The following is an 18,477-nucleotide window of genomic DNA, read 5'->3' as shown; positions in this document are numbered from 1 at the left end:
TGTCGATCGAGTCAAGTGAGAGACAAGGTTGTCTGTCGAGGTTGTGTGGTGTCAGGACTAGTGTAGAGGGTCTGAGGGAGGTGGCCTTGGGTGGAAAAAAGCCTCTGAGAGAAAACAGAGGGAATGGACATGTTTTAAAAATTGTCAGAGCTCATACCAAGGTTGGAAACCACAAAATTGTGGTGGCCCAGTTTGTAAATTTCTGTCCTAGTTTTTGGTGGTATTCAGCAGAGAATTGGAGAGGGCAGATCCTTGGATTCACTCAAGATGGAAGGTTTTTAGGCTGGGAATGGTCCAAAGGATCCTATCGGAAGGGGTTCAGCTTGTTGGGTTAGGTGAGTGTGAAGGACGTAAGGTTTGCTTGAGGGAGGACAAAGTGAGTTATTCAAGTAAGTACATGAGAGAGTGTCTGTTAACCCTGCAGGCAGCTTCCATGTGAGGAAGCCATCTGCCTGATATAGGTTTGGAGCTTGATAATGTGGCATTATCAACTTAAAAGTTCCTAGTGACCTGGAATGTCCTCTAAGAATGAAATCCTCTTTGTTGCTTTAGATTCTCACAAACCGTCTGTCTCTAGCACTTACTTTTTATCTTCTCTTTTCACTTCTGCCCCTGCCTTTACCATTCCCCATCTGAAAAAGATAAAAACGAAACCACTGCAGTGTTGTACTGAGATGAAGCCAACAGAAATGTCCATTCTACAATGATTTTAAAAGAGCTAAAAGGAAAAAAAAATTAATAAAAGAGCTAAATGGCTTGAAGAAAGCAAATCAGATCACTTACATTCTCCAGAATAATTAACAAAGGTTTTAGCCTAAATGGACTTCCCTTTATTCTAAAGAAGTAGCATTTTATTTACCCTCACATTGCTGCTCAGAAGATGAGGCTTAAAGATGCTAAGTGATTTTCACAGATCACGCAACTGGTATTTGATAAAGTTGGAATTTGATCTCTGTGTCTCTGGTTTTTGAAAACCATGCTTTTCCCAAGAAACTAAACAATACAGTTGTTTATCACTACAACAAAGATCTCAAAAACAGTTGCTTACATTATAAAAAGAATTCCAAAATGATACAACTGAAAGTAAAAGATACACTGAAAAATCATCATACCCAGATATTTGTTTAGATCAACAATGATTTGATTATTTTTAATTGTTTAATTGACCACTTTTCTCAGGGCACAAGACTTGAGCCACATAACGTCTACCTTCTTGTGGAGAGAACAGCCTTTGTTTAGGCGATCCATTTGTGTCTGTCTAGATGGATCTAAAAAAGGGTAGCGTAAAGGGGAGCCTAAGTGGCTCTCGTGGGTTAAGTGTCCAACTTCGGCTCAGGTCCCGATCTCGTGTTTTGTGGGTTTGAGCCCCGTATAGGGGCTCTCTGCTTTCAGCATAGAACCCACTTCAGTTCCTCTGTGCCCCTCTCCTGTGCCCCTCTCTCTGTGCCCCTCCTCTCTCTCTCTCTCTCTCAAAAATAAACATTAAAAAAAAGGTAGAATAGTGAGCTGAATTACTTACCTAAGAATATGGGAAATATGTCATTTTCTTTGTTCCCAAGAGGAGAGAAGAAGGTTAAAGCTACATCATGGAAATGGGCAATGGCTGAAGAATCTGGTTGATGGCAGGACAGGGATAAAAGATCCAACAAGAGGCACACCTGGGTGGCTCAGTTGGTTGAGCGTCCAGCTTTGGCTCAGGTCATGATCTCATAGTTTGTGAGTTCGATCCCCATGTCGGGCTCTATGCTGACAGCTCAGATCCTGGAGCCTGCTTCTGATTCTGTTGTCTCCCTCTCTCCCCCTTCCTCACTCGCGCTGTGTATCTCTGTCTCTCAAAAATAAATAAACATTAAAAAAAAACATTAAAAAAAAAGATCCAACAAGAACATAGCAAGCCAGGACACCAGAGACTGGTAGAGGTGACCTTGAGAGCTTAACCCTGCTTGGACCATGCAGAAATCTTTGGAGGCAGGATTACAGCAATCTATAGAATGAGTAATTGGGAGTTAGAGACAATATTATTGATATTCTGAAGGGCAGCTAACATCTGCACTGTGGTAGATATTACCCTTCATTTATTATTTCATTTATTTTAAATAATACATGGTGCATTACTTACATGTTTTGGGTCACAAGTTTATATCTGTTCACTCTAGGTGACATAAATATAATTTGTATTTTCAAGTGCCTCAACCCTTTATAGATATTTTGTAAATTTGAGACTTCCTTTACAGATTTTGAGTCTATTCATTACCTATCCATTTGTGTGGTTTCTTCAAGTGTGACAGAAATAATAAGGATAATAGTTTTAATTTAATGCATGGATTAAGTATGCTCCTATTCAAGATGCTAATTTAGTAGAAATATTCTTGGCTTTAATTGTTCAGGTAGCATTATAAACACTAAAAATATGGACAGTCTAATGTGAAAAAATAGATAATAAGAAAGTGTTCTTAATGTAAATATTATTTATCATAAATATACGCATGGTGTCCCTATTTTTAGGCACTAGTAATGAGTTTGGTTCTATTTAAAAAATGACTAATATGAACTCACACTAATGCCAGTCATTCCTTTGATAATTAGACTATAAGTGTGAAGTTTTAGTTTTTTGAGAATTAGAGCAAACATATGGAGGAGAAGCTTTACCATTAAAGGAAAAAGCCTTTGGTACCTTATAAACCAGCCAGTAATTCTAGTAATTGGAACAAAAATAAGAAATCTGTTTCAGACTACAAAATTCATTTATCTATTAATTCAATATTCTATACTTCATTATTTTTTCAGTATTCCATATATACTCGTTTGTACTTTTTTATGGAAAAGATAAGAAATTTCCATAAATAAATGACTACAGTGCTATAGTAAACTTCCTCTGTGGATTGCCTGTATACCATGCACTCTGTAAGACTATACCAAACCTGTAAGACAGAGATCGTCATCTCTAGTTTGCATATGAGGAACCTGAGCCTGGTTGTGTTAAATCCTCCCCCCAAGGATAGAGTCATAAAGGAACCTCTGTGGGGTTGATGCCACATCCTGTCCGGAAACTAACCCGCTAGTCTAGCATAAAGCTGGGCACTTCAGGCCTCCGGGAGAGTAGCAGAGAACTTAGATGGTTTTCCACAATCCTCAGTCGGCTGGCAGAGTTCCAGCCTGGAGTGTCTTTCCTGACAGCATGGACACATTCAGTTCTTTGCATCCCGCTCTGTCCTAGTAAGGGTACCGCTCTGTCTGCTCTGTCCTCGTAAGCGTACCAGTGCTGTATTATGTACCATAGGTTTCTGCTAAAGCGTATAGTATAGGACTCTATATCAACAGATGTATTTTCTGTCCTTGAAAAAAAAAATAGCAGAGCCACCAGACTTGACCTATCCTAACCAATGCATACTAAGAGCTGTTTTTCTAAACACACTATTCTGTAGACATTGTTAGTCTTGACCAGTTCTTGCTTTTGAGCGCAATGAGTTTGGGAGTCAGTGAATTCCAGCAGTGGAGGCAAAAGTTGCTTGTTTGGCACTCACCTGTCATCCTTTCTCTGGTATGCATTCATCCATTTGTCACAATGTTTTGTGAGGAGCCGAACAGGGAAGCTTAAGAAAAATGCTTTACTCTTGTCTTGATGATAGAAAGCATTTCTCATTGCTGGTAGCATGGTGGTAACTTTTCATTCCTTCTGGCAGTTTTTAAAGACTTATTTGACTTTGGGGGAACCTGCAGTATATCTTTAAGTCACAGTTCAAAAGTATGAGACAGGGCTGTTCATTTTCAATTTTGGCTGAAAAGTCTTAACTTCGACTGTGGCACTTCAAAGTTAGGGAAAACTTGGCTTTAAAAATGGATGCTGATACGAGATGGCATATTTAATGACAAATGTATCTATAGAAAGCTGTTAAGATGCAGATTATCCCCCCCTGGGGTGGGGGAGGGAGATCAAAACTGCCAATCTATAAAATGTACTCGATAGAGGGAGGCATAGAATCTATCTTTGCAAGTGCTTTGATTGCAGGGGACAGTATAGCAGCATGTGGCATCATAACCCAGAGCAGGCAAATCAGCTTGATGACTTTCAAAGCCAGGAATACTGCTGCAGGCAAGGGTACTCCAGTCTAGGAGAAATTAAAACATATAGAGACTGTTATTAATTCCATATCTATTTTTGTATAGTCAAATCTGTATGCAAATCCTTAGCATCTCATTTCAACAGATTAATCTAAAAGTGAAGAGTGTTATGTGAAGAGAATGTAATGATAAGCTGTGCACATAACACTGCTAAAGCCGTGTGGGCTGCGAACTTGGATGCTTTTTTAAAATTTATTTTTTGTACTGAGAAGAACTGGTTTTTATTTATGTGATCATTTGGAAATTATTTCAAAGAAGGGAAACAATAGGACCAATTTCTAAGGTTTTCCCTTGCAATCCTGACTTGGCAAAAGTTACAACACTGGGTTTTTTAGGCACCTCCCATGGTTTAGCATTCCAGAAGTAATCAGCCAAATAACTAACTAGGAATTTTATGTTTACTTCCACCTAGTAACCCAGTATCTCATTTTTAAGCATTGTCATGTGAGTGAAAATTTGTATGTAAGGGTAAGGAATCTAATTACCACGTGCAGATTAAGGGAAAAAAATATTACGAATGCATCTGTAAAACAGAGTAAATAATAATTCTGAAGAGCATGAAGATAAATTGTATGGCTGGCTTAGGAGAAAGGATGTAATAGCTACATTCTAATCCATTGGTTGTACATTTAATCTATAATGGGCAGACTCTGATACATATAGTAGTGTAAATATTTTCAAATAGTGTCATAAATAGATAGTTTACTGCAGTAGATATTAATTCTGTCCCATATTTCTAAAACAAGGAGAAAAACCGTCAGAGTTTTGAAATAATGGGTGGGAGCTTTGCCCTCTGCTCCCTCTCATTTGGAGAAATGATTATAGGTGAGCTGGACATTAATCTGGTGGTTATGGCCCAGATCAAAAGTACTTGGCAATCATTTTAACCCTGAAGACTTGTGAGGTCTCACTCAATAGATTTGATTATTCTTGTGTAGTTATGCTAAGAAAGAATTATTGGACATTCAATTTTTAATCAGATAAGAAAAGGAAGGTTGGGGAGAAAGCAATCAGGCCTCTGTATTTATTTGGACAAACATTTTGACTGTGTAGGCATTTCAGCCCCAGCTTTCTTATGTGTATTTTCTTTTCCTATGGTTTTAAGATGAGACATTCTTTAAGAAATGCAGAGAAGACTTTCTTTGAGGGCAGGAAGCTCGTTTCTCTGTTCCTTGTGGACTTACTCTGCAGATAAAGCTTTCATTGATCTTAAAAGTAGTTGTAAGCTTCAGAGAGAATATATTTAAAAAAAGCCCTCCAGTTAATAAAAGCCATGGTCAATTATATGAAAGATATAATCTCCTTATTGGGGGTGAACGAGAGAGTAATGATTGGCTTGAACATGTTCCCTTCCCTTTATGGATCCATTAGTATTGATGGATTGTTCCAGCTCAGCTGAGGATTGTGCGCTAATGCTCTGGATTTTGGTTGATTTGACTCCTGGCCATGAAGTTGATGGTAGTGACCTATTCAAGGTATTTGAACTGTCAAAGCAAAAATTATACTGGACAAAGTTAAGCAGATAAGGAAGACTTTGTCCAAGGCAATATTGCAATAGGGGAGGGAGACCAGAATGCAGTCTGAAATCAACTCCTCTGAAGAACAAGAGGCAAGAGGGTTTTTAAGCACTGGGGTGAGCTAGTAGAAAAGTACTGAAGGAGTTTTGGAGGAAGGTTGATCTATGTGAGCCCATTCAGTTACCCCTGATTTTGTAAATGTTTTTCTCAGTGATTGGGCCATTCTTGCTTTCTGATTGGCACCCATCAACATGAGGCTCCTACCCCCCATAGAAACTGGGAGATAGGGACATTTACTTCCTTGATGATTACATTTCAATGGGATGGCTCCTAGGTCTGGGAGGAAGATCTTCCTGGGTTGTAAATGACTTATATCTCAAGGAGGCAGAGAAAGAATTTACAGGTTTTCTAAAGTAAGAGCTCTAAGAAGAGGGATGTCTGGGGCCTAAGAGACAGAAAGAAACCTGTGTAAAGTTGAGTCATACTGAGAAAAATGTTAACACTGTTTTGTTCATTATTGTAACAGTACATACTTTTTGACTTAAAAATTTTCAATAGGAGACATTTGTAGTGTGGCTGAGTTTTATATCTTTATTGCAAAATTAGCTGCTTCTATGTGCTACTTATTAAAATGTTATTCATTTTATACCAGCATCCAGAACTCTGTATAAGGCAAAAATCTCTGAAGAGATTTTTTGGGGGGAGGGCAGTTCTCATAGTCTTGTTATTTTACTACTTAACATTTAATATCTCCTAGTATTATTTTTATATAGTGCTGATCTATGTTTTTTTTTAGTTTTTCAATTTGATAGTAAAAACTAAAGTAGAATCAGTAGTTTCTGGGTTTTATGGGGATCAGTGTACATCACAAACATGAAAATATGAGGACGGATAAGAGAAACTTTGTTAGAAAGGTGATGATCGTTTAGTGGTTCTTGACTAATCAAAAGGTCCTGAGTCTTTTGGATCTAAGCCCATGTCAAGAAGGCTCTAGAAAAGTTGCTAACAACAACTACACACAGTGCTCTTAGTCATATGTGGCTTAGCGAGCACTTGAAATGTGGCTAATCTGGATTGAAAAGTGCTGTGTTAAATATACATTGGGTTTTGAAGAAAGTTTGAACAAACGGAACATAAAATACCGCCATAAGTTTTATATCAATTTCACGTTGAAATGATAATATTTTGGCTGTGTTGAGTTAAATAAAATTTATATTAAGTTTACTTTCACTATTTCTTTTTTTTTTAAGGTTTATTTATTTTGAAAGGGGGAGAGTGTGCACACACACTTGCATGTGTGAGTGAGTTAGGGGCAGAGAGAGAGGGAGAGAGAGAGAATCCCAAGCAGGCTTCATGCTGTCAGCACAGAGCCTGACATGGGGCTTGATCCCATGAACCATGAGATCATGACCTGAGCTGAAACCAAGCTTAACTGACTGAGCCACCCAGGTGCCCCTCTTTTTAGTTGTTAATGTGGCTACTGGAAAACTTAAAATTACATCTGTGATTCACATTGGTGGCTCCCATCATATTCTTTTGGACAGCTTTGGCTTTAGAATTCTTTTGATAAGTAATGCCTTTTCTTAGATATGGTTCTTCCAAAGAGATATCAAGACATTAGTGTGTTAGTATACAGAAGGTTAGAGCTTTAAAATTGCCAAAGGACAAGAACTTTCCATGTAATTCTGTCCTGGGCATAAATTGTATAGAGATTTGTCTATGTGTGCTATGTTCATTCCCACTCCCTGCTATACTTTGCCCCTCATTCTGGCCATGCAGAGCAGCTTGTCAGAATTGGAGCCTCTTGGTAATCTCAGCATACTTGTTGCTTGCTCTCAACTGGATTGCTTCTAAAATGTTTCTTGAAAATGAAACTGCTTCAACAATAAGCTTCTTAATTATGTCATGGGTTCACCACGAGGGTATACAAACAGATCCTCAGCAGTAGCTAATTTTCCTTTAATTGTATCTCATTCTTATGTTGGAATATCCTATTTCGTATTCATGAAAGCACTAACACATGTTAATCCATTACAGGTGGAGTAACTAACACAGCACAATATCAGAACAGACTAATGGTATATGAACCTAACCAGGTAAGAATCATATAAGAAAAACTCATTACCTTAATTAAAATGAATTTTAAAAGATTTCCACAGTAATTAGTAGTTGAAATGCCAAGTCTGTACACACACGTGCATCTTAAACTTGTATAGAGAAACGGAAGCATCTGGATAAACTGCCTTTCCGTTGCTTTTTTTTTTCCACACAAAATTTCAGCTCCTTTAGTTTTATGCTATACACAATGCTTAACTCTTTCAGAGTTTTGCATAATGTAGAAAGAAGGGTAAATATGTTGATGAGTTAAATGCCCTTTAGTTCCATTATCTCAAGGGACTGTTCATATTCAGAGGCATCCAAAGAAAGGATTTTGATTGTCCTGTTGCTATGTCCTTTTAGAAAGCGTGTCCTTCCAAGAGGGGAACATTATTGTTATTACTTATTGTTTCATTACTCCCAACTAATATAATAACTTTTATTTAACTCCGTATAGCCAGAATGTCCTAGAGCAGTGTCTAGGACAAGTCTGAAGTAGAAGTATCTGAAAAAAGTGTATGTATTTCATCTAACAAATGGTGCCTGAACTGGAAGCATTTTGATGGTGTCTGTCCCTTCTTCTGTCCACTTATCATACACACTCAGTGGTTTTTTTGTCCCCAAAAGAAGAACTATTTTTATTCTCTTTCCCTTCTACCAAAATCGCTGTGGCCTTAGCAAATGTTTTCAGAATTTCACCATGTCTGTGATTTTGGTAATGTAAATATTTTTCATGATTATGACAGTATTCCAAAATGATTCGAACGTGGGATTTAACATTCATCAGCCGGAGATAACGGAAGATGAAATGACAGGTTAGCTTTGGCAGCCTGGGTCAGGATTGGCCACCAAATGTGCGTCCTGAATGACCTCAGTCAGCTTGGTATCTTTTTATTTCAACATTATTTGATTCTGAATGTAACGAAGGTATTTCTCTCTTTGCAAGTGTGTTTCCTGATGTCATTAGAAGCTGTAGATTTCAGAGACCACATGTCCCTGGGCCAGATGTCTCAAGAGGGATCATTAATTGCAGTTGCTTGAGTTTGGTGCACACGTGGTTAAACAGGAAGAAGGTGTTAACATTTCTCAAATGAGTTCTGTTTCATGTTTGTATACACACACTCTTTTTAAAAATTCTGCTGGCATATTGTTTACGGTGGGTACTGGCAAACATCACATCTGCTTGCATCTTGCTCAGAATCTCAATAACTCTATCATTCAGCCCTGGTGCTTATTTCTCTTCTAGGCCTTTGTGGAGAGTCGATAATGCCTGCCATCTGCCACAGAGCACATCGCTACCTGCCAACAGGCAGGCTGGGGTGACCTCTGCTTCCCCACCACTGATTAGTATTCACACGCTAGCTTATTAGGAATGACCCCACTAGGCCTCTCTGTTTCTTTGCCTTTGCAGAGGTTGGCGGCTCACCTGGCAGGCACGGCAGTGAAGGAAGCTAAAGATATAATCAGGGGATGCAGGCAGGCTTTATAAACCAGATGGCGTCCACAGTCCTGTGGCAGGGGACCGGACTACTAATGCACACGTTGATTCCTAATAGTGGAATAGGCTGCCTCATAGAAAGGACCTGAGGAAAGCATCATCAGAGTTTTGAGTTAAGTCCACTCATGTGAAGTGTATTGAAGATATTTCTTCACAGAACATCTGATAGAAAGGTTTGGCTACTTTATCAAAGATGACATTTGATTGGAAGGAGATTTTTAGGACATGTTTAAAAAGGGGGAGCAAGTAAATGCAAGCCTTGCAAACTGTACAAACCATTCTGTTTGAAGTATATCTTTAAAAGAGAAATTAGAAATGACCTGTAGATAGGTCTTAGTGAATGGACCAATATTTATATAATTTTTTTTTTTGCTTATCCCTTTACAGCTTTGTAAACTGGTGAAATTCTAAGTATTCAAAGCATCATATGATTTTTCTAGTCAAAATCCAAATTTTTCTTGGAAAAAAGGAATCCGGGTTCTTCCTGTAGGTTAGTGTTCATGTAGAAAGGAAATGGTTAGGTTTGCTTACGTGTTCATTACTTGGTTGAGATTTAAAATTAAGGTCGTATTTGATTTTCATCTAATTTTGCAGCTTACATTAGATTTTTGAAAGGAGCCATATTTAAGAGGAGTTGATCATGTCTTTCGCATTACTAGCATGAACCAGGACCAAATAGTTGAGGCTTCACCATTCTTGAAGTTGTATAAAACTTGGTTTTCTACCAAAACAAACAAACATGTGCCAAGAAATAACTTTCCCCAGTTTGGTAGAAAATTTAATTATAAATATGTTAAAGGGACTAATACAAAGACCACGTGGAACTTTGTTGTGAAACAAGATCTTAGCTCTTCCATTGATCTTGGAAGTTTAATTTTGGACAGAACAGCAAAGTCACCCTAACCCTAGCTTATGTAGAGGCCTTGGGTGGCCAAGGATTATTATCACAATAATTTTTTAAAAGTGTGACAACACTCTTCTAAATGTTTCATGAGTATTAACTAATTTAATTCTCACAACAAGCTTGTCAGGTAAGGTATGATTCCCCCCACTTTAAAGACAAGGAAACAGGCACAGTGAGGTTAAGTAAATTGCTTGGTGTCACACAAAGGTTACAAACTTAGGCATTCTGGATCCAGAGCCTGTTTTCTTTCTTTTTTTTTTTTTTAATGTTTTATTTATTTATTTTTGAGAGCAAGAGATTGACAGTATGTGTGGGGGTGGGGAGAGAGAGAGGGAGAGAGAGAAAATCCCAGGCATGTTCCACACCATCAGCACAGAGCCCAAGGTCAACGAACTCTGAGATCATGACCTGACCCAAAATCAAGAGTCGGACACTTAACCAGCTGAGCCTCTCAGGTGCCCCAAACACCTGTTTTCTTAATCATTATACCTAGCCAGGCGCTTTCACTCTTCCACAATTTGTGTAAGTTTTCTCATTTGGGTGAGAAACCATCAGGAAAACTTCCATGGGCTCCCGTTATAAAATGAAAAATGCCCTATAAAATGCAACCTATAAAATGCAGCAGGAGGAAATGCCTTATGTAAGTTGCAAAATAAAATTGGCATACATGGTTCATCCACACTTGCTCTCAGGTAAGACACTCCTACCTTTCAATCTGTAAGCAACAGTCAAATAGAATGCGATTGACACACATTAGAGTCCTGGCTACTAATGAGGCACTGCTGTTTCTGCCATGGAGGTCGCCTGTTAACAGAATCCACCTGAATTTCTTTCTTTCTTTTTTTTTTTTCCCTCCCCCAGAATAAATGGATAAGCCGCAGCCCTATGCTGCAGAGAAGGGTCTACCATTCCATGGCTGCTGTTCAAAGAAAACTTTATGTTCTTGGAGGCAATGACCTGGACTACAATAATGACCGGATCCTTGTGCGGCATATAGATTCTTACAACATAGACACCGACCAGTGGACGCGTTGTAATTTCAACCTGTTGACTGGCAAGTACCTTTGACTAAGTAAATCAGGAAAAGCAGAGATTCAAGAAATTGCCACACTTGTTTTCTTTTACGTCTTCAGCGCATCTCTAAATATCAAGTGCATGGTGGCAGAACACCTTGCTTTTATTAACCAGAAAGGTACCCCATTATTTATCTCACAAAATTTCACTCAATTAGGTGGCTGAGCTAGTTTCTCAGGGCCTCTCTTACCTATGTGCATCTTCTTGCTTGGCTGAGAGAGGTATGTCACGTCCTTTCTCGTCAATAAGTATTCACAGAGGAACTTTGATCGTTAGGAGGAACCAGAGAATTAAAAACTCTTTACAGAAGCGATTTTTTTTTTCCTTTTCACTTTTGGTCCTCTTTTATTTGAGTTCAGGAGTAGAGTCTTCATTATTTGTTACTGTCACATACAGTTTCTGGCTATATTCTTCTAACAATGGAATCTTAGAGCAGTTCTGTGCCTAGGGGTTTGGTGGTATTTCTGGCCACATACCCCTTCAAGCATTATCAAGAGTAACACTAGGTATGGACCCTCATCTCAAAAGGGAATAAAAGGTAAGCTGTGAACAACTTACCCCTGACGTTTTTTTATGGAGTTGAAAACCTTCTTTCCCTTGTTGGCTCGTATTATAAACCTCCAAGGGGATCAGGTCCTTCCCAGGCTGCTCTAATAATAGGAAAATCACAAGCCCAAAATGGTGGTCTAGACTGACACCTGAGGACATCTTAATATGCCGAGTGGATGCTCAACCACTCATGGCTACGGCTGGGGAGGCAACACTGAGTGCCAATGTGAAAGGGTTATATGCCTTGCGTGGAGCTCTTGTTTTTGTGAAAATGATCTTTGGGGCCCACCTACAAGGACTTCACTCTCTCTGAGTTGCTATAGTAGTACCTCAGCCCCTTGGTCCCTGGATCTGCGATTCTGTCTGCCATAGGATCCAGCTTATTTATTACCACAGTCAGTCCTGTGTCAGCCCATCAATAAAAAGAGACTATCTCACTCTCTGATAGCCTCCAGGGAAGAATATGTGGTAGTGAGTTATTCTGTCTTCTTTTTTAAATGGGGGAGGAACCTTTCATCATTTTGGCGTTTCAGTATCTAGGGACTACCCCAGCTGGTCCCAGATCAGGAACTTTAATATAGTCTTAAAACTGTTGAGTATGTAAAAAAAAAAAAAAAAAAAAAAAAAAAAAAAAAAAAAAAAGGAGGGTAGTAACTTTATCAATCTTTTCTGTCATTTGTCTTCATTTGGGGGACAGTGGGGGCATGGCTCTGTTTTATTGGCTTCTTGGGGTTGCAGCTGTTACTTTACAAATGTAAGCACTTGCCTTAAAGCATTTGTAGGTACAAGAGGTATTTTGCATTTCGAAAATATACCTTATTTCCACCACTGTAAGTTAATGGAATACAACATAGTATAGAACTCTTATTTTGTTATTGCTTATTATTGCTGCATTTAATGCTGTATTTACTAACCTGGCTGGCTAGTACGTGTTTTGGCTTGGTTCTGACCTGACACAGATTCGTTCTCTGTGAAGGAGTGGTTAATTCTTCCCTCTGAGTACTGGGAGGCAGTGATTAGTTGCTGCGAAAATCCTGTGGAGCATACAAGTGTGCCACAGGGGGAAATTGTATCCCTCAGTGGCAAAAGGGTTAATTAAGACATGTAAGGAAAATGGATTTATTTTTTCTTTTCATTCAATTTACTTTAGGCCAAAATGAATCTGGAGTTGCTGTCCATAATGAGAGAATATATTTAGTTGGTGGATATTCGATTTGGACAAATGAGCCTCTGGCTTGTATCCAGGTGAGTGGTTGAAGTTCCTTTTGAAGTTTGTTCAGGTGGTTCAGTGAGGTTACTTTTTGCAGTGCTGCTACTGAAGAAAGATATTTACTCCTAGAAAGAGGTTTGAGCTCCCTTTGTGTAGCTAGTTCAGTCAGTAAACTTCATCCTGCTTCCTAAAAATGATGTCTAATAAATTATTGAGCCCTACTGAAAGTAAAGGTGGGGAGGAGCTTTGAAAATATATACAGTAAAACCTTGGGTTGCGAGTGTCATGCAAGATGAGCAAACATTTCTAATTTTAACTTCATAAATGAGTGATGTCTTGCAATACAAGTAGTATGTGACGCCGAATGTCACATGATCACAGCTGAGCCAATGGTTCTTGAAATTCACTTTGATATACGAGTGCTTTGGATTACGAGCATGGTTCCAGAATGAATTAGGCCTGCAAGCCAAGGTTTTACTGCGTAATATATCCTGAAAATGGGGAAAGTGGGATACCTTTCTTTTTCTCCTAAACCAAGAAAATCTCGAAATCTTTGGTAATGGTACTTTCACACTCCCAAAACTTTACAAATGCCTTTCCACTCAGTTGCATTATTTTCTGTATTGCAATTTGTTCATTTCATTCAATTCCACCTACTAAGGTGTTCTTCCTTCCTGGAAGTTGTGAGCAGTGGTGGTTTATGGTTAGTCTGATGGAGGTAGCCTCTTCCCCAGAGAACAGCCCTGGCACATCAGCACGTGAGCAGCCCAGGGGAGGCAAATTGCCCCCTGAGCTTTTCAGAAAAGCAATAGCTTTTGCTGATATACATATTCAAGGTTTTATTATTTTATTTTTTATAATTGTTACTATTGTTTTTCTGTTTTACATGTTCTCTGATGTTATTGACATGTATTAGGCCCGATTTTTCTCTTGATATCCAGAAAAATCTATATCCTTAGAACTACTCTTATTATCTAACCTCACTCTTGGGGGAATGTTTTTAACCACTGCTTCATTATCTTTAATAGTTGCAGGACTATCCAAGATTTTAATTTTTTCTACAGTCCCATCTCATAAGGTATATATATTTTCTCAAGAAACTTTTCCATGTTGTCTAAGTTTTCAAAATTGTTAGTGACTAGTTGTTTTGTTACTGCTTAGTTATATCCCCCATTATATTCATAATATTGATTTTTATTTTTCCTCTTCTCTTGATTTGTCTTGCCAGAGGTTTGTCAGGGTATTTAACATACTTCTATTAAGTATATCTATGTCAGCAGCGGTAGCATAAATATAACAACATAATAAGCAAGCTGGTCCTAATGGATGTGAGTTCTGGATTGAATAGTTAGGAGATGGTGTTGTTTGTAGTTTATTGAAATATTAACATTAAATGTATTAGTTCAAGGTATGTAAAAATGTTGTATATGTATATATTGATAAATAATCACCAAAATAAATTTAGTTAACATTCATAACCTCACATAGTTACAAGAGTTTTCTGTTTGTGAGGAGAACTTTTAAAATCTACTCTCCTAGCCACTTTCAAATATTCAATACAGTATGGGTAATTGTAGTTACCATGCTGTACATTATATCCCCAAGATTTATTTATCTTATAAGTAAAAGTTTCTTTTTTATTGAACTATACATGAGACACAATGTTACATTAGCTTCAGGTGTATAGCCTAGTGATTCAACAGTTCTATACATTATGCTATGCTCACCACCAGTGTTAACTAACATGTATCACCATGCAATGCTATTACAATACCATTGACTATTCCCTATGCTGTGCCTTTTATTCTCATGCCTTATTCATTCCATAACTGGAAGCCTGTATGTCCCGCTCCCCATTATCCATTTTGCCCAGCTCACACACCCACCTTCTCCCTGGAAACCACTAATTTGTTCTTTGTATATATGGGTCTCTTTCTGTTTTATATATTTGTTTTGTTTTTTTAGATTCCACATATAAGTGAAATCATATGGTATATATCTTTCTCTGTCTGACTTACTTCATTTAGCATAATATTCTCTAGGTCCATCCATGTTGTCACAAATGGCAACGTCTTATTTTTTTATGATTGAGTGATATTCCATTGTATATATATTTTCTTTATTACTTTATTAATTAGTGGACACTTGGGTTGCTTCCATATCTTGGCTATTATTATAAATAATGCTGCAGTAAACATGGGGGTAACTTTTCGAATTTGTGTTTTTGTATTCTTTGGGTAAATAGCCAGTAGTGGAATTATTGAATCATATGGCATTTCTATTTAAAAATTTTTGAGGAATCTCCATACAGTTTCCATAGTGTTTGCACCAACTTACATTCCCACTAGTAGTGCATAAGGATTCCCTTTTCTCCACATCCTTGTCAACACTCATTATTTCTTGACTTTTTGATACTAGCCATTATCACTGGTGTGAGGTGATATTTCATTGTGATTTTGACTTGTGTTTCGTTGATAAGTGATGTTGAGCATCTTTTCATATGTCTGTTGACCATCTGAAGTGTCTTTTTTGGAAAACTGTCTATCCAGGTTCTCTACCCATTTTTTAATCAAAAAAATTTTTTTTGGTGTTGAGTTGTATAAATTCTTTATATATTTTGGAGATTAACCCCTTATTGGATATATCATTTGCAAATATATTTTCCCATTAAGTTGGTTGCCTTTACATTTTGTTGATGGTTTCTTTCACTGTGCAAAAGCTTTTTATTTTGTTACAGCCTCAATAGTTTATTTTTGCTTTTGTTTCCCTTGCCTGAGAAAACATACATAAAAATATGTGGCTAAGACCAATGCCTAAGAGATTACTGCATATGTTTTCTTCTAGGAGTTTTATGATTTTGGGTCTCACATTTAGATCTTTAATGCATTTTGAGTGTATTTCTTATGTGTGATGTAAGAAAGTGGTCCAATTTCATTCTTTTACATGTAGCTGTCCAGTTTTCCCAAAACTATTTATTGAAGAAACTTTTCTCCATGTATACTTTTGCCTCCTTTGTTATAGATTAATTGATCTTATGAGTGTGGGTTTATTTCTGGCTTCTCTCATCCTGATGCATTGATCCATGTCTATTTTTGTAGCAGTCCCGTACTGTTTTGATTAGGATAGCTTTATAGTCTATCTTGAAATGTGGGATTGTGATATCTCCAGTTTTGTTCTTCTTTCATAAGTTTGGTTTTGTTATTCTGGGTCTTTTGTGATTCCATACAAATTTTAGTATTATTTCTCTAGTTCTATGAAAAATACTGTTTTTGTTTGTTTTAATTTTAGAGTAAGGGAAAGGGGCAATGGGAGAAAGAATCTTAATATGCTAAGCATGGAGCCCAATGCAGGGTTTCATCCCATGACCCTGGGATCATGACCTGCGCCAAAATCAAGAGCAGATGTCTGCTCAACTGACCTAGCTAGCGAGGTGCCCCAAAATGCTGTTGGTTTTTTTAATAGGATGGCATTGAATATGTAGATTTCTTTGGATAGTATAGACATTTTAATGATATTCAGGCATTAACATGGTATATCTTTCCATTTGTTTGTGTTGTTTTCAATTTCTCTCATTAATATAGTTTTCAGAGTACAGGTCTTTCACCTAATTATTTATTCCTACGTATTCCTTTTGATGCATTTGGAATCGTCTGCTTAATTTCCATTCTGCTACTTTGTTATTAGTGTATAGCAATGCAACACATTTATATATGTTAATTTTGTATTCTGTGACCCTACTGAATTCATTCATCAGTTTTAATAGTTTTTTGGTGGAGCCTTTAGATTTTTCTATGTATAGTATCATGTCATCTGCAATTAGTGACAGCTTTACATCTTCCTTACCAACTTGGATGCTTTTTATTTATTGTTTTCTAATTGCTGTGGCTAGGACTTCCATTACTTTATTGAATACCAGGGGCAAGAGTAGATATCCTTGTTTTGATTCTGATCTAGAGAAAAAGCTCTATTTTTCCCTACTGAGTATGATGTTAGTTGTGGGTTTGTAATATCTGGCTTCTACTATATTGAGGTGTGTTCTCCCTAAACCCACTTTGTTGAGACATTTTGTCTTGAATGGATGGTGAATTTTGTCAAATGCTTGTTCTGCATCTATTGAGATGATCATATGATTTTTATCCTTTGGGTTTTTTTTAACATTTATTTATTTTTGAGACAGAGAGAGACAGAGCATGAATGGGGGGAGGGCCAGAGAGAGAGGGAGACACAGAATCCGAAGCAGGCTCCAGGCTCTGAGCTGTCAGCACAGAGCCGGACGTGGGGCTCAAACTCACGGAGCACGAGATCATGACCTGAGCCGAAGTCGGACACTCAACCGACTGAGCCACCCAGGCGCCCCTTTTTTAAAAAAATTTTTTAACAGGATTTTTATCCTTTGTTAATGTGGTATGTCACGCTGACTGATTTGTGAATATTGAATCATTCATGCATCCCCTGAATAAATTCCTCTTGATTGTAATGAATCATTTTTTTTTTATTGTTGTTGAATTCAGTTTGCCCATCTTTTGTTGAGAATTTTTGTATCTGTGGGCATCTGGGTAGTGCAGTCAGTTAAGTGTGTTACTCTTGATCTCGGCTCAGGTCATGATGTCACAAATTGTGGGTTCAAGCCCCACAGTGGGCTCTGTGCTGATGGCAAGGGGTCTGCTTGGGATTCTGACTCTCCTTCTCTCTGCTGTTCCACAACCTGTTCTCTCTCTCTCTCTCAAAATAAATAAATAAACTAGTAAAATTCCTTAAAAAAATTTTTTTTATCTGTGTTCATTATGGATATTGGCCTGTAGCTTTCTTTCCTTGTGGTATCTTTGTCTAGTTTTGGTATCAGGGCAATGCTGGCCTTATAGAATATATTTGGAAGTCTTCCTTCCCCTTCTATTTTTTAGAATAGTTTGAGAAGAATAAGTATTAACTTAGTTGGTAGAATTCACTTGTGAACCCATCTGTTTCTGGACTTCAGTTTGCTGGAACTTTTTTCATTACTGATTAGATTTCATTACTAGTAATTGGTCTGTTCATATTTTCTGTTTCTTCCTGATTCAGTTTTGTAAGAGTATATGTTACTAGAAATTTACTGTTTCTTCTAGGTTGTCCAATTTGTTGGCATATAACTTTTCATAGTAGTTTCTTATAATCCTTTGTATTTCTGTGGTGTCAGTTGTTATTTCTCCTTTGTTTCTGACACTCTTTCTGTCCTCTCCTTTTTTCTGGATGAGTCTGGCTAAAGGGCTATCAATTTTGTTTTCTGTTCAAGAACTAGCTCTTCATTGATCTTTCATATATGTATTTTTAGTCTCTATTTCATTTATTTCTGCTCTGACCTGTTATTCCCTCCTTCTACTAACACTGGTTTTGTTCACTCTTCTTTTTCTATTTCTTTTAGGTGTAAGGTTAGATTGTTTATCACAGAAATTTCTTGTTCTTGAAGTATCCCTGTATTGCTATAAATTTCCCTCTTAGAACTGATTTAGCTGTGTCTCAAAGACTTTTT

General features: G+C 37.6%; 1 protein-coding gene across 18 annotated transcripts in view; it reads left to right on the top strand.

Moving 5' to 3' along the window:
• Positions 1-18,477, top strand: part of KLHL32 (kelch like family member 32) — a 241,943-nt gene that overhangs the window by 193,742 nt on the left and 29,724 nt on the right. For 15 of the 18 annotated variants that reach the window (XM_015077790.3, XM_053222451.1, XM_027057227.2 and 12 more), the window contains 3 exons: positions 7,677-7,735; positions 11,000-11,192; positions 12,912-13,006. In XM_015077790.3, coding sequence (XP_014933276.1) covers positions 7,677-7,735; positions 11,000-11,192; positions 12,912-13,006 — 347 coding nt within the window. Of the gene's footprint in view, positions 1-7,676; positions 7,736-10,999; positions 11,193-12,911; positions 13,007-18,477 lie in introns of those variants that run through there. The other 3 variants (XR_008298452.1, XM_053222455.1, XM_053222454.1) reach the window with 1 other exon arrangement.

The sequence above is a fragment of the Acinonyx jubatus genome, chromosome B2 (assembly GCF_027475565.1).
Source record: "Acinonyx jubatus isolate Ajub_Pintada_27869175 chromosome B2, VMU_Ajub_asm_v1.0, whole genome shotgun sequence".
In the NCBI taxonomy this organism is placed as follows: Eukaryota; Metazoa; Chordata; class Mammalia; order Carnivora; family Felidae; genus Acinonyx; species Acinonyx jubatus.
This window is presented reverse-complemented; position numbering and strand designations above follow the sequence as displayed.